General features: G+C 42.5%; 1 protein-coding gene across 9 annotated transcripts in view; it reads right to left on the bottom strand.

The window, feature by feature from the left end:
* Anks1b (ankyrin repeat and sterile alpha motif domain containing 1B) overlaps positions 1-14470 on the bottom strand; it is an 895075-nt gene that overhangs the window by 21000 nt on the left and 859605 nt on the right. For all 9 annotated transcript variants that reach the window (XM_048357586.1, XM_048357604.1, XM_048357596.1 and 6 more), the window contains 3 exons: positions 9514-9525; positions 8403-8489; positions 984-1121 (listed from right to left, as the gene is read on the bottom strand). In XM_048357586.1, coding sequence (XP_048213543.1) covers positions 984-1121; positions 8403-8489; positions 9514-9525 — 237 coding nt within the window. The remainder of the gene's footprint in view (positions 1-983; positions 1122-8402; positions 8490-9513; positions 9526-14470) is intronic.

The raw sequence follows: 14470 nt of genomic DNA, 5'->3' as shown, positions 1-14470 counted from the left end.
TCTAAGTTTGTAACGTATTAATTAGTGCTTAGGCTTAATGACAAGTATGGACTCAGTGGTGTAATACCATAAGGAAGTCTTAAGACTCACTTCAGAATGAGCATATGGGCCAGGGCTTGGAGCTCTCATTTTTTTTATTTTTAGTGTCTAATTTGACTATTATGCAATACAGAAAACTGCAAATATTGTGGAGGCAAGCACATCTATTATGCCTGGACTTAGAAATGGCTACTAGACAACTGACAAATGTAGTAAGGAAATAAAGAGGCTAGAGACTCTTCACTATAATTTGGTACCAGAGATAGAAAGAAATTTCTCAAAGTTGAGAAGTGAAGTTGGTAGTTGAGTACAGACAGCTGAGATTCCAAGATAGGAGTATAGCACTGAGTTGAATGGAAAAGTAAAATGGGTGGGTCGGGGCGGGGGGGGGGGGGGGGGAGAAAGCTGAGTTTGCATAAAATATGAAAAAGCCAGAAGTTGAGTGTGCCAAAGTACTTTATCCTTGGTGTTATGGGTTAAATTGTGACCCATTCCCTACTCCTTAAAACCCCTTATGTTGAAATTCTAACCCCTCATATCTCAGGATGTGCTGGTATGAGATGACTGAGTTGAAAGGAGCTCATCAGGGATCAGATGTCCCTTACCAGACAAGGAAATCTGGACATGAACATTCACAGACAATGGAATGGCCCTGTGAGGGACCAGAGAGGAAGGGAGCCTCTTCTCAGCACTCTCAGAAGAAACCAACCTGCCAATTCCTTGCTCTTGGACTTCTGGCCTCCAGAAATGGGATCAAATAAATTTAGTTGTTTAAGCTACCCAATATGCAGTATTTTGTTAAGGTCACAGGAACAAACTCAGTTACTGGCTATACTTTAATCCTCAGCAAACAAACCAAGATGATAGGCTAATTACAAGTTGGGCCTTCAATAAAATCCAGGCATACGTTGGGAAATAATCTGTCCACAGAGGGTGAGACTCACCACATCGAAGGCAGTAAACACGTGACAGTAGTGGTGATTGGACTTCAAATCTTTTGTGATATAAGCAAACGTTGAGAGGTCTTCTGGGTCTTGGGCAGCACAGGAGATATTACGAATTTCATGCTCAGCAATTATGTTCTGGGGGAAGAAATAAGACATAAATGACCATTGCTTTTCTTTGCAAAATAGCACAGCTTTAGGGCCAAGACAAGTAACTTGGGAAGCAGGTGCTTTCCTTTCTAGAATGTTCTAGACTAGCAACGTTTAAAGTGATTCAGCGCACTATCTGTGGGCAAATGTACTCTGGGTCTGGAAAGAGATGTTTTCATTTAATGAAAAACAACTTAAAATAGTCATATCCTGGAGCGGCAGCTCTCACCAGGTGCCGTGCACGGAAGCAGGCACTGCAGACGCTTCTGAGAAAAGCTGGGTGGCAGACGCTTTTGCAAAAGACTGTAATTACGCAGCATTTTACCATTTCCACTCCCCACGTCCAGCTGTTGATACGGGGCCCTGCCTCCTGCTACTTCTGCCCAGGAAGGATCATTTGTCACTTGTGTGTGAGAGGAAGTGACCCAAGCAAGCTGTCCAATTCCCCTGCCATTGTGCTTGCCCTGCTCTTTTTTTCTATTTTTGGGGATGTTGGGAATGGAAACTAGGGTCTCGCTTATGCTAGGGAACATGCTCCCCATCATGGAACTATACCTCTCTACTCTATCCTCTTCTTGTGATCTGCCCTGCTCCCCCAGAGCAAGGCTGATACAGCCTCAGGTGATCTCTCTTCAGAATGCTGTGGAGGCCAACTAAGACAGAGGCTCAGGACAAGGGGCCTTGACTATAAGATAATCTCTCCTTCCCTCATTCCTCCACATGGATGATGGGATGTGACTTGCTGTTACTGCCTTGCTTGCAGGGCCTCCTGCAGGTCAAGTGTGTGTCTAGGGTCGAAGGCTGAGATTATCTGTAGGAATCAGGCTCTCTCAAAAGCACTGCGAGGCCCTTCATCATCTCTACTCTCCCTTCCTGCTCTAACAGAATCTCATTTTTCCTTCCTAGCATTTCTTTGTGCCTTCTTCTCATAATCTATCCCTCTCTACTTCAAATACTAGTGGGAGGAATGGTTTAGTACCATTGTCCTGAAGTACAAAATAACCACGGAGCATTATCTTGGCTGCAAAATCTGCTAGAAACTTCTTTTAAAAAATTAATTTTTATTGTACAGGTGATGTACAAAGGGGTTACAGTTACATGTCAGGTAATGAGTATATCTCTTTTTGAACAGTGTCACCTCCTCCCTCATTTTCTCCCAGATTTTCCCTCCTGACCCCCTTCCCCAACAAATTATACAGTTCATTTTCAGCATAGTGTCTAGTGAGTATCATTGCTGAATTAGTTCACCTTTTCCCCACGATTTCTTAACCTTCCCCAAACAGATGAACTTACATGCAAGAACAAAAGCACAGAAATAAAAAACAGTGACAAAGGAGAAAAAAACCTCGCAAAATAACAAAAAAACTCATTACTATTTATTGGAGTTCATTTCAATAAACCTAACTTTATATGATCATATGCACAAAGCTATTGAGCCTTTGTGATCCTTGCCTAAGAATATCCTCCTTTGCTGAGAGTCCTATTTAATTTATCATGTCCAAGTGTAATTTTTTTTACCACCTATTGTTTTACTTGTAGATTTATAGGCACATTAGAATTACTACAAATGAGGAAAACTTGTTTCTTTGCTTAATATAATTTTTAGAAACTTCCTTTGATACATAGTTGTATTTAAAAAGAAAAAAATGATCCCAGAGGAGTGCAATCATTTTTTATCTTCTAATAGCCTACTTAGGGTTTTTTTTTGCAGTTGTCATAGATGCAAACCCCTCAATGCTTTCGTTATCCAAATTACTATTAACTGCAAGTCTTAACCCATTGACAATAAAGTATTCCATGTCTACGTATCAATGCCTAAAAATGCTTACAAAATGTCCTTCCCTACTAGCATCCCAGCAAGTACTTCATATCTCTCACTCTATACAGCTGTGTGTTTGCAAAGCAATTACAGAATTAACACATAAAAGAAAATTAAATTAAGACATTCTTCACAGTGGCCTCATGCGCTGACATTACATGCGGCCGCTCTGTCAAAAATAACTCAAGCCGAAATTGGAATTCCATGAACAAGTAACATTCTTCTACTGCAAGATAATTTCAAATAGAAGGTCATGGTCCTATTCTGCTATTCAGACAGCATGTCCTCAAGTAGGAAGCTAAGTCAGGGAACTGTACATCTTCAAAAGGAATTTGAAGCTCGGAGCAGTAGACCTTTAAAGGTGCCCTGCCCGCCGGTGTGGGGGAGTTGCCATCATTGGATGAAGGCTGCCAGGACCCTGGGAAGTTTGGCTGGAGTCGGTCTCATCTACTGAAGATGGATGTCATAGGACATGAGCACTGGCTCCAACTTATTACTAAGCTGGCATTTTGAATTTTGTGGATCCTTTGTCTGCGTAAGGCGGATCAACTTCTTGGGGGAAGTGTGAGGTGACACCTGCACTGTGCTCTGAATTTGAATTTCATTTCCTGGATGGTGCCAGGAAGGCACTGGTGTGTGGCAGTATCCTGGTTCTGGGCCCAAAAGGTCAAATGGATCTTTGAAGTTTTCCCTTCTTTCCATGTCTTTTCTCCAGAACTTTTATTTTCAGGAGACCAGGCTGTTTTTTTTCTAAAGTAAACTAATAAATGAATTAACAAACAATTATTTTATGGTGCTTTGGATTGGATCTTGGACCTCAAAAGTCTGTTTTATTGTTCTACCACCAAGCTATGCCCTTGTCTGCAGGGATGGCTTTTAATAGCCCATGGAAACCTACCTTTTGTGATGCTCTAGAATTTGAAAACCAGCCTCCTGCAAATACCGTTATCCCTATTCTTCTCATAGTCTAAGCTAGGAGGAAAGCTGGCTAATAAAACAGTCTGTATTTAGGAAGGAGCGCATTTAAACCTTTGTGATATAGTCCTAGTGCTAGAGAGCATGCTCTACCATGTGCAACTTCACTGTGGAAAGGCTGACTTTCCCAGTACTGTCTACTTGTGTGGGATGGAGAAGCCAGTTCTCAACTTGTCATATAGGTCCAAAACCAAGGATTCTGCAGGTGCACCTGGAGATGGGCTGGCGGCTTCTTCCTTGGAGAAGAATCCAGGAGGACAGCATTCTTTCCACTCCAGCCAACTATCAATTCAAAGCTCCTCCATAATTGAGAAAGTGACACCACATAAAGTTACAAGCTGCACCTCAGTTTAAAATCAAAACTCCTTGTATGTTACGAACCTTTCTTTCTAAGCATGTTCCAAGGAGAAAACAATTATACAAAGGCACAAGAGAAGAACTGGGGAGAGACTCATCCTACTGTTCCTTGGGGATAGACAGTTTGGCATCTTGGTGCCTTTCAAAAGGGAGAGGTTTTTGCCTGGGTGTTTCCTTCCACGCTGAGAAACAGCTAAGGAGGTAGCATTGTTTGGTCTGGCCAATGACTATGATGCTTCTAAGAAGGAGTGAGATTACATAGTAATGAAGCCTAGAGACTTGCCCCTCTTTCCATCTGTGCTCCGCCATTTAGGGCATTTCTCAAGACCTTCCTCCGCAGGCCCCAGGCTTCTGCTGAGGGAGAGATTGCATCCATCCCTCCAGAGACAGTCCCAGAACCGGGGCAGGTCTGGGTAGGGGCTAACTGGAGATGCAGGAATGGAGCAGACTAATCAACTCCATTGCTGTTTCCTGGTGGGCCACTTTGGGTTGAAGACCACAGCACACAGGCCTAAATTGGTCTTTACTGGCTCTGAGCTGCTTAGAAGTATGTGCTATAGAAAACAGTGGGTATTTGTTTCAGTTAATGTTCTGAATTATTTGATGCCTAGAAAACAGCATAAGCCATGTTTGAAGCTGGCATTTGAAAACAACAACAAAAACTCAACACTCTCCCCACCAAAAGCAATCAAACAAAACAAAACCCTGGGCTACACTGTTTCTCATTTAGCCAGATGGAAGACTGAGGAGGTCAGTACAAGGAGGCACGGCACAGTCATTACTGGATGTGGGAACTAGGTCACCTTCCGGAGACCCTACAGATCTGGAGAGGTCTGTCACCAAACCACCATAGTCCTCCAGGCTAAATCCCTACCTCTGGGCAAAGGATCAAAGAGAAATCAGATGTGATTCCTCTAAAACATTTTCAGACTAAATCTAAGCCAAGTTCCATTTAAATTCAAGACTGTCTTCTGCTCCTTCCTTTTTAAACCAGGAGTAGTGATTCGTTTCCTAAGTTGCAAGGCAGTACATTTATGTGTTTCTAACAAGGCTCCAACCCTTCCCCATGAACTCAGTCAGACCTATTTATTTATTAGAATGAAAGGGAAGAAACGCTTCGCTGGAGAGTTCATCTTTCACACAGTGTAATGGGGGCTAATAGGAAGGGAAGAGTAATTAACACATAATTAATTATCCCTTGTATTTAATTGGTGGAAGGTAGCTGTGGAGTAATAGGAAAAACATGAGGTTAGGGAGTGGGGAAATGGAGTTTTAGCTTTCTCTATGACCAGCAGGAGGTTTATCTGCAGGCAGCACTCAGTCAAGGGACTGAGGCCTTAGGTCCTCCATGCCGATTCCACGGAGGTTGAGGTGAAGTGTGTTAGGAGAACATTGTTGGAGAATAAACACCTATTATCAATAGGAAGGTGTTTGCTTGGTTGTACCTTAGTACAGGATTATTGGCCACTGGTACATGCAGTGGCAATAATATCTTCAAATACATTTCTATTTCACAAGTCCTTCACTTCAGACCAAAGTGGCCCAGCAAGATAGCACTGCCCAATGAGGGAAATTTTCTAAAGTTGAAATCTGGAAGCAGCAGTGGAGTCTATGAATCTGCTCCATCCCTGCAGATCCCACACCTTCTGAAGCCAGTCCCTTAGCTCTGGCTGGTGCTAAGGTTTCTCAACCTTCTATATACAGTTCAATTCCATCCATGCAGCACTAATTACTCTTTTTTTTAACCTTCTAAATACAATCTTTTTTTTTTTTTTAACTTTCTGAACAGTGACTACTAGGCTTTTGCCCTGGACATTCAATCTCTCTCTTCAGCGTCCTATTGGGGAAGACTGCTGACATAGCTAGTCAAAGTGAATGTTCCTCAGTTCATAGGAGAGCCAGGCATATGTGCATATGTTGCTGTGTAGTCACTGACAGTATGGTGCTGCTTGAAACCATCCTATGCTCTTTGTCTTTGCTCTAGATCTTGAAAATATGCTGAGGCTACACTGCATGGATTAGAAAAAGATGCTGGCTTTCTTTATTCAGTGTCTTTTGTTATATGAAATTCACCAGGTGCCAGTGGCTCACATCTGTAACCTCAGCTACTCCAGAGGCTGAGATCTGAGGATCATGGTTTGAAGCTAACCAAGGTAGGAAAGTCCATGAGACTCTTATTTCCAATAAGTTACCAACAAAGCTGGAAATAGAGCTGTGGCTCAGGTGGTAGAGTGGTAGTTTGAGCAAAAGAAGCTGAGGGACAGCACCAGACCTGAGTTTAAGTATTAGGACTGGTGCCTATGTACATGTATGCACCACATGTGCGCACACACACATAAAAAGATAATAAATATTATCTTATGATACTTCCAAAGAATATAACTGGTGTGCAGAGGTCTATGGATGCTTTTCTTATTGCTGATGGATTGAATCAAAATACTCCTAGAGATACGGGAGTATGGACTTCTACATCTTTGTGTGTCTGTATCATGTTCTGATGGGGCAGGTGGGTCAAGGAGGATTTATTGATGCATCTGCACAGTCATACAACTACTGAATGAATGATAAAAATGACCCTAAAGACTTTGGAGCTGTTCCAGCACAAATAGCCCTTGTTCAGAAATGAATGGAATCCAACTCAGCCAGACAGTGTCAAACTCATCCACTGAAAATACAGTGCTTGTCAAGATTTTCAAATGCAAATAGGGTTAAAAAAGTTGCTCTCTGTTAGCAGACAAAAATTCAAGCAACATAGCATTTGTTTACATTTAGATACAACAGATAACAATGATATCTTCAATGAATGTTCCATAAAGTTTTAGAACTTTTTAAACAAATGTCTATAAGTTAAGGATAAGGTGATTTTATGTACTGGGACTATAGTTATCTAAAAGAAATAGAAAAACAAGTCAATCGAGATTATTGTGATGTGAGTCTCTGCAACTGTAATCGACAAATCTAAGTGTCAACACATGCAGGGACTTCAGTGCAGCTGAAGTCCCTACTGCAGGTAAGGCATCTGGAGGGAATATCCTGTGGCTATTGTCAACCGCAGCTAATGCCATGCTAGAAGCTTTCTGCCTAGGTTTCACAATTTTATCTAAAACTGAGAGATTATTTTCCAGAGAAGATTTGGGGAGCTGCAGTTTACCCAGCCAAAGATGCAACAATGTTACAGAAATCCAATTAGGAAAACTTCTAATTGGTTGTCTCCGATGTCCAGAGTCAGAGTCAGTGACCAGAGTCACTGTGTATGGGACTTTCTCTGATATTTACATCCCAGTGCTTTGGCCCTAACTTACTATAGATGAGCTTCACCATTCCTTATGACTTTCCTCAAAAATGGAGTTGGGGGTTCAGCTCATAACAGGCAGTACAGAAAACAAATGGCATTCACTACTGGCAGACACTTCATTTCTCTTTTAGCTGAAAGGATGAGGGAATACAACACAGGGACCTTCCAGAGCTCTGTGAGGAAGAGAAGTTAACTTGGAGTTTATGGATGGTGACAGTGGTTACACTCAAGCTTTCTAGTGTAGCCTGAGGATTTTGTGGTCTTGGTCCAGAAAGGTCTAGAACATTTTCAAGTAAAACTCAACCCAGTTACCTACAGTTGACTTCAGAGCTCTGACCTGTTCACTTGGTGAACACAAAGACACAGCAGGGCCTGAGCTGCTTTTCTGACTGTGATTCTTAAGAAATACCACAGTTGAAGCTCTCTTAACATCTCAACAGTGGGGAATTCTGTCAGTTATAGAATATGGAAAGTCAGAGGCTCTGCTCCTGTTAGGCGCTCATCACATTCTAAGGGAGGCATGCAAAGGCAAATGTTCTGCCTCTTCCTTCTATAATTGATTTTTCACTGCTTTAATGTTCTCTAGATCCAAGAGAACATGCCAGATAAGTAGGTGGAGTCTATTAGGGAAGCATCATGAAAAAGAGCAAAATATGTACAGCAATTCTAGATCCACAGTATCCCCCCCCCCCTCTCTCTCTCTCTCTCTCCCCCTCCCTTCTCATTGCATTTATGGATGGAAGTGGAGTGTTTAAAATGGGGACTACTAAGATTTTAGATCACATACTCAGGATGGTGTTTAAACCAGAGCAGTTACACCTACCTTATTTGTTGCATCAATAAACTTGACTCCTTTATATGAGACTGAAAGAATAATAGTAGGGACCTTCTTCATTTGCTCTGTAGACTTCTGAAATTAAAATTAGAAAATTGTTAGAGCAGTATGCGTTGCATGGCAACTAAAGCACATAATTTTTCTTTGTGAAAGATAAAAATGAACTCAAGCTAACACACACACACACACACACACACCTCTCCCCAATACTCTGTTTGTCTCTCTTGGGATTAGCTATGTTTTGGACTTTTAAAGTCCATGTCTTGTACTTGAGGATTAAACAGAGTGGTCACTGGTGGGTGGAAAGATGCCCTTTTCTCAGACACAAGAGGGACAATAATCCTGCATGCATTCTTCTGACAAGGGTCAAGTCACATTATATTTAACTCCACTGGTGCTTTGATCAAAATACATGCAATGCTGCCCCCTTTTCCTAATCACCCTCATTCTTCAAGGCACAGGAACAATTTGGATAGGGACTTAAAATAGGGACTTAAAACAAATCCTTAAAAAAAATTTTTTTTTTTCCAGTGCTGGTGCTTGAACTCAGGCTATTGCCTGAGTTTCTTTCTGGTTAATTGGAGATGGAGTTTCCAATGACTTTTCTGCCTATGCTGGCCTCGCATTTTGATTCTCCAGATCTCAGACTCTTGAGTAGCTAGGACTATAGGCATGAGCTACTGGCGCCCAGTTTGTGAGTTTTTCACAAAGCTGGTCAAATCCATGGAAGCTGATACCAAATTTATAGCAGACTCACATATAACCACATAGTTCCTAATACTGTCCTATACCAGCTAAGCCCTCCAGGAGCCATCTGTATCATGAGCAACAGCAACGCAGTCCAGGTAACCTACTTTATCAGGCAGAGCTGCTAAATTCCCTTAGGCTAAGTGCTTATGATAGATGTTCATGCCAGCTTAACGTGCGTAGGGGTCGTAGCCACTTCAGTTTTATGCAGCTGCAAAAAGTTTCTCTGTAATTGAGTCTGTTCCCTTTTTGTTTACTTTCATCATTCATCACCAGTGGCCAACAGTCTGTTTACTTCATTTTCCTCCACAAGTATTCTTAATAATCACTTTAGATATCAAGAAGAACTTACCTGACAGTTAGCCTGATGGATGTTCCGAATGAGATAGGTGAGAACACAACAGAAGAGAAAACATGAAAAGGTGAGATAGAGGAAACCATTTCAATAATTCGCCAACAGCATCAATTCATTAAAAACTAAAGATGCCACAAAAAGAGAATAGGCTCTGCAGATAGACACAGATGCAGTGAAACTGTCATTTTAGAAACTGCTGCCAGCTTTCCCAGACCTCATCTCGCCTTTTCATTCTGTGTATTGCAGTGCATAGTCTTAGGAACAACACACAGAATCTTTTGCTTTAAGCTCTACACAGCTAGCTGTCTTACGCGTAGTAGAGGAATCAGGGGGGAAAAAGAACTTTCTTATCTCTTCATTTATATTACCTAATGTTTTGTTTTTAAAGTCTGAAATGTGCTAGCATCAAGGAAAAGAATTTAACTGGTGAATGAGTCACACTGAACTCAATAATAATAATTCTATTAGAATCTTTTGCTTGACCCCCAGGAAAGGTATTTCACATTGTTCTGATCATTTTTTATACCAGCATCTTTTTGAGAGCTCTCACACCTGTCCTGGAAACAAAGGAATTTATTAAGAGCAGTATTTGATATTTATTGTGCCACACAGTATGGAAACAAGAAGCTCTCCTGAGAGGCTTTGAAACTAGTTTTAAAATTACCTAGCCTAGCCAATTTTCTTTTGCAGTTGCCGAAAAGAGGTATTATGAAAATGGAATCAATATTATATACTTTGATATCTTTAATGCTTCTCTCAGTGACTCCTTATAAGTGTGCAAGGCAAATCAAAGGCAGAGCTAGAAGAATAGCATGCAGTATGCAGGTTTAAGGCAAAGCAGTGGCTGACTTCTGCAAAGAGAATATTGCCTGTGGAAGCAGAGACAATAGTCTGGTCCACTGAATTATGTGTGAAGAACTCTTAGCAAAGCATAACAATGGGTTTTAACAAATCACCTTGCTCGTGTCTTGCCACCTGAATACTCTCCCATGGATAATTCTTTCAGGAACATGAAACAATGCACAGCTAACATCCAGAGGAAAATACCAATATTTTATTTAGTATAAAGAAAGACCCCATTTGTTATTGGTTTAGCAATGGAGTGGGTATTTGGGGTAGCTTACTGTACTCATTGGAAAAGTGAAGTCCATTTTTAAGGATGCCAAATTGTGTGCAAGTGTCATTGCTGGCAATGGCTGCCTGAGTGAGAGATGCGTGGAGGATGATGAACCTGCAACTGGGTTCAGCAGGAGGAGGGCTGGGCACGATGAGCCCATGGCAGGCAGGGGAGAAGAAGAACGGACACACTAATGCCATTCCTGGCTGGTGGTGCATGAATAGCCATGATGCAACACTGGCAAATGCGACAATAGAAATATGAACAGAGTGCCTGTGGAGTAAGGAGTAGAGAAGGTCTCACCTTGCCTAAAAGAACTGGGCAAGTCTTCATTCATTCATCATTAATTCAACCAATCAGGACTAACTACCTGCTTGGGGCGCTGAATACGAATTTTCCAAGTGGCAAGAGAGAGGGGAAAAAGGCCATGTTAGCAGCAGACCTCTCCCACGTCCCAGCATCTTCTAAATGAGACATATTGTGGCGGGTTTAGGTAATTGGTAGGGAATGAGGGTGACACAGTACGTTTGGCAAGTTGTGACTTCCTCTGCCCAAAATGCTTAATTAGGGAGTAATACAGCAAAAAAGATTGCTCTGGTGGCTGGAAGGAGGATGGAAGCTAGATCGATGCAGGGAGGCAGAAAGCTGTTTTCAGAAAGAACCTAAGCCGCATTGACATAGAGGTGATGGAGAGTGCAGGGAGGTGGCTCGATACTGATGAGGATCTGTTGATTGGCCTACTAGGGAAGATGAGGAAGCCATTAGTTGAGCAGGAATACTGAAGGTATCCTGTTTTTGCACAGAAATAATGGAGGTGCTTTTGCAGATGCTGAGGGTGATAACCAGGCAGATATCAAGCAGGAAATCAGAGATGAGGAGCAGCTCTGGAAACCCATCTGCTTAAAGCAGTGGGTGAGGAGATGGAAACAGACAAAATGGCTTAAGGGAAAACAGGACCAGGACTAAGGATCACACCTCAGTAGAAGGATTTTTTCTTACTTTTTACATCGTCTCATATAGAAGAGCTGTATTATTCCTAAAAAATTGATTATCAAGGTGACATACAGAGGGGCTATGGTCTCATAGATCAGGTATAAGTACATTTCTTTTTGGACAAAGTCACCCCTTCACTCTTTCCCAGTTTTTCCCTCCTGTTCCCCCTGACAAGTTGTATAGCTCGTTTTCAACATAGTGTCTAGTGAGTACCACCACTGCCTTTGTTCACCCTTTGTCCCTCCATTTCTGTGCCTTCTCTTATACTCCCAAAGGCACAAAAAGAAACAAGATCAAAAGAAAAGAAAATGAAACAGCAACAAAGAAAATGTCTCTTGTTTCTATTTCCTGGAATTCATTTCCATAAATATTATTTTGTATGATCAGATGCACACAGGCATTGTGCCTTTGTGTTCATGTCCTAAGACTATCCTCCTTTGGTCTTTGTGTGTGAATGCCTAGAGGAAGGTTAATTTTTTTTTTTAGAGCTAGTGAAGGGACCTGAAATGGCCACAGACAATACTACAGAAGCCAAAGAGGAAATGGCTTAGATGGAGCCCAGTGTTTTAAGGTCTAAAAATGGTGCTTAGCCCAGTGACTGGCACACACAAATTGCTAATTTATTGGGTATGCTTGATGAATCCCTGGCTCTAGCAGCAAGAAAGATTTGTGGATGCTTTTTTTTTTGGGGGGGGGGGGAGGATGTTGGTCATGGGACTTGAACTCTGAGCCTGGGCACTGTCCCTGAACTCTTCAGCTCAAGGCAAATGCTCTGCCACTTTTTTTTTTTTTTGCCAGTTCTGGCACTTGGACTCAGGGTCTGAGCACTGTCCCTGGCTTCTTTTTGCTCAAGGCTAGCACTCTGCCACTTGAGCCACAGCACCACTTCTGGCCATTTTCTATATATGTGGTGCTGGGGAATTGAACCCTGGGCTTCATGTATACAAGGCAAGCACTCTTGCCACTAGGCCATATTCCCAGCCCCTCTGCCACTTTTGGTTTTCTGGTGGTTAAATGGAGATAAGAGTCTCATGTACTTTTTTACCCACTACGATCCTCAGATCTCAGCCTGCATGAACCACCAGTAGCTGGCATTGTGGCTGAATTCTCTTTCTGTGTGTGTGTGTGTGTGTGTGTGTGTGTGTGTGTGTGTGTGTGTGTGTGTTGGTTGTGGGGCTTGAAACTCAGCCTGGTTGCTGTTCCCTGAGCATTTCTGCACAAATCTAGCATTCTACCACTTTGACCCACAAGTGCCACTTCCAGTTTTCTGGCAGTTATTTGGAGATAAAGGTCTCAGAGACTTTCTTGCTCTGGCTGGCTTTGAACCATGACCCTCAGATCTCAGCCTCTTGAGAAGCTAGGATTTACAGGTGTGAGCCACAAGTAACCAGTGCTGATTTTTTTTTTTAAGCTAAGCACAGCTTCAGGAGAATGAAGGCATCAGGCAGAGAAGAGAACATAATGGCTGAGCAATGAACATGAGAGGTGTGGCACTAGAACAACAGAAACCGAGGCTGGGATTCCCGCTCTTAAGCTGACCTGAGCGAGAGCGCGGTGTCAGTGTGATTTCTATCATGATTCAAGGATTCTACATCACATGCGTGACCAGGCCAGACAAAACTGAGAACAGACACAGCTATTTCATTTTCTTTGTGGTCCCAAGAACCTTTGCAAGCTCTCCCTTCTCTCCTAACACAACTAGCTTTTCAGAGGCCTCTGTGAGTAGCAGTGTTGGATGGGGCTACGGACTCCAATTGGGAGCACCAATTACTCCCTTCCCTACTGAGTTCTGTGACAAGAGGAGGACAGACCTGCTGGTCATCAAGTTCAAGAGGTACACAGGAGCCCTTCAAGGTCACATTCCTCTAGCAATTCAATTAACCTTCAGTAACATCTACTAACCTCTTCTTAGGGATTTTTCTGATGGCGTACTTTGACAGAACTTTCAAAGGAGCCTTGTTGTACAGAGTTTTAGGGAAGGATGGATATGTACATAAAGAAAGCAAATAAAGGGAGTCTTTGGGGGTCTAATCAGGGAGGCAAGGAATCCAGTTAAGTGTTTACTTCATTGGATGAGGCCTTCACTGGCATACAAAAGTGAGCCCAGAGTTCCGGTCCAGTCACTGCACTCCAAGTCCCATCTTCCCCCGGGACAAGCGTGCTAGGGCCCTGAGTAACTCAGTATTATAGCTCAGCTCATAAAGGCTGCACTTAGGCAGCCTGCTGCTCTGCTGGAGTCTGAACAGAGTACTCCCAAGTTTTTAATATTTGAGCCTTATGGCTCACTTATTCTTTCTAGTTGCTTTTCTCTTTCTACATGCTTTGGAGATTTTCTGAGCACCTTCCCTCTTCTTTTCTTTCTTTTTGTGCTGGTCCTGGGGCTTGAACTCAGGGACCTGGGTGCTGTCCCTGAGCTTCTTTTAAGACCTCAAGGCTAGTACTCTACCACTTGAGCCACAGTGCCACTTCTGGCTTCTTTTTTTTGGTAATTCATTGGAGATAAGAGTTTTACCGACTTTCCTGCTTAGATGGCTTCAAACCACAATCCTCAGATCTCAGACTCCTGAACAGCCAGGATAACAGGTGTGAGCCACCAGTGCCTGACTTTTCCTTCCTTCCTTTGGCCAGAGTCTCACTTTGACAGTCCTGACAAGCCTTAAGCATTGGAAATCCTCCTGCCACCAGACATGGTATTTATTGTTCCTCATTTTCAAATGCAGAATGAACAGTATGGGAATATCCTTTTCCTGAGGGCATAAATTCATCGACCACTGAGCCGGGTTTCCCCAAGCAGGAATGAGGAGAGAGAGGTTTACAATGGTGGGCACTTCCATTGTGTTTGGT

Source organism: Perognathus longimembris, chromosome 1, assembly GCF_023159225.1.
Source record: "Perognathus longimembris pacificus isolate PPM17 chromosome 1, ASM2315922v1, whole genome shotgun sequence".
In the NCBI taxonomy this organism is placed as follows: Eukaryota; Metazoa; Chordata; class Mammalia; order Rodentia; family Heteromyidae; genus Perognathus; species Perognathus longimembris.
This window is presented reverse-complemented; position numbering and strand designations above follow the sequence as displayed.